Source organism: Nanorana parkeri, unplaced genomic scaffold (assembly GCF_000935625.1).
Source record: "Nanorana parkeri isolate BGI_ZX_2015 unplaced genomic scaffold, ASM93562v1 scaffold585, whole genome shotgun sequence".
In the NCBI taxonomy this organism is placed as follows: domain Eukaryota; kingdom Metazoa; phylum Chordata; class Amphibia; order Anura; family Dicroglossidae; genus Nanorana; species Nanorana parkeri.
Genome location: NW_017306853.1, coordinates 113656 through 115506, shown reverse-complemented (window position 1 = coordinate 115506; position 1851 = coordinate 113656). Strand labels below are relative to the sequence as shown.

General features: G+C 46.4%; 1 protein-coding gene across 1 annotated transcript in view; it reads right to left on the bottom strand.

The window, feature by feature from the left end:
- MXI1 (MAX interactor 1, dimerization protein) overlaps positions 1 to 1851 on the bottom strand; it is a 35139-nt gene that overhangs the window by 6370 nt on the left and 26918 nt on the right. Inside the window, exon 5 of the mRNA XM_018562564.1 lies at positions 289 to 368. Within this exon, the coding sequence (XP_018418066.1) occupies positions 289 to 368 (80 nt within the window). The remainder of the gene's footprint in view (positions 1 to 288; positions 369 to 1851) is intronic.

Below are 1851 nucleotides of genomic sequence, written 5' to 3'. Positions count from 1 at the left end.
TAGGAATGGGAGAAAGTGCTACAAGCACTTTGTCCCCTGGAGGACGGAGTAAAGAGAAGAATTCTAACCTTCAAGGTGAGACTTCTTTAACAAGCAGCGTCGTAATTTAATAGAAACATCAGCGAGGCTCGTGGTGCCCTGTATGGAATCGCACTCCAAACTGAACCTCCCTTTTCAACACTCGGCGGCTCCTCTATCTCCGCTGATGATGCGGATGTGGCTTCTCTGGTGTGGGCAGCAGTTGCACACATGAAAGCCCCCCGGCTCCTACCACCATATCAGTATTACTTCTGTAACACGTAGCCAGGAAGTCATCTGTAATCTCACCGCTCCTGCGGCTTCCTCCAACTGCCGTGTCTTTCAGGAACCTGCTACGTGCACACCACACACCCATTTCTCGGGACAGCTCACTTTAAATCAGGGGCGACTCCGGGCCTCTAACTGCAATTCCTATCATGCCTCCAGGAGTCACGCTTCCGGCTGTCAAGAGTCTTGCAATGGATCATGGGACTTGTAGTTCCACAACAGCTGGAGGGCCGGAGTTGCCCAACCTTGCTTTAAATGCGCAAATAATTGGTTAAACTTTACAAGTCTGCTCACATAAATTCATAAATGTACAGCGACTGTAAACCTTTTAGAATTAGGTGTATGATGGAGGCAGCCATCTTGACACCGGTCCAGTATTTTCTTGGTACATGACAGATTATTAAGGGATACATTTCCTCCCAGCTCCAGAATGGGCCCGTTATTTTGCTGTAAATGCAGAATCTGACTGGTTGCCGTGGGCAACACAGGCGGTCTTCACACACTACTAAAGTTGAGGCCTAGTGAGCTGGAAAAGCCAAACGAGACCGATGTGTTTCAACAACAGTGTTGTCTCTATAAATTTCCCTGCAAATGACAGTTTATCGTGAAAAGGCAGCCACACGAGTTGTGAAAGCACAACAGGGACAGCGGCCGCCATATTGTCCCACACAAATTCGGCCTTCACACACTTCTAAAGTTGAGGCCTAGTGAGCTGGAAAAGCCAAACAAGGCCAATATGCCTCAATTACAGTGCTGACTATAAATCTCCCTGTAAATGACAGTTTATCATAGAAGGCAGCCATACGAGGGGTTTCCCTGCACACGACAGCTCATCAGGGACGGCGGCGTCCATATTGTCTTACAACTGCCATGATGAACACAAGATGGCAGCAGCCATTTTAGCTTTGTACCTCAACAGCTCCAAAGTGAACCTGTTATTTTGCTGTAAATGGTCGCTATACAAGAAGATTCTGACTGGTTGCCATGGGCAACCCCGGCGACCTTCACACACTTCTAAAGTTTAGGCCTAGTGAGCTGGAAAAGCCAAAAAGAGGCCGATGTGTCTCAACAACAGTGTTGTCTCCATAAATTTCCCTGCAAATGACAGTTTATTATGAAAGGCGGCAGAACGACGAGTGAGAGCCCAAAAGGGACAGCGGCCACCATATTGTCCCACAATTGCCATAATGTCTCTAAACACAAGATAGTGGCAGCCATTTTGGTTCTGTACCTCACAGATCAGATGCGGATCTGCACTCCACTAAAAGGAATATTACTCATTTATAAAAGGTAATTGCAGCCATCTTCTCTCACAAGTTAATTTATTTCTGGGTACCTCACAACACATGGAGGCAGCCATCTTGACACTATCTTAGGATTTTATGGGTACATGACAGGTTGTCATGGCAGCCTGCGGCCCTCTTTTATTATATTTCCATCTCCCCCTGAGCCAAGAATAGTAAAAGTGTGTTCTTTACATCAAAAATCAAGTCAATAAATCAGCAGAGACAATAAAATAAATCATGTATCTTCCCCCATCCCCCC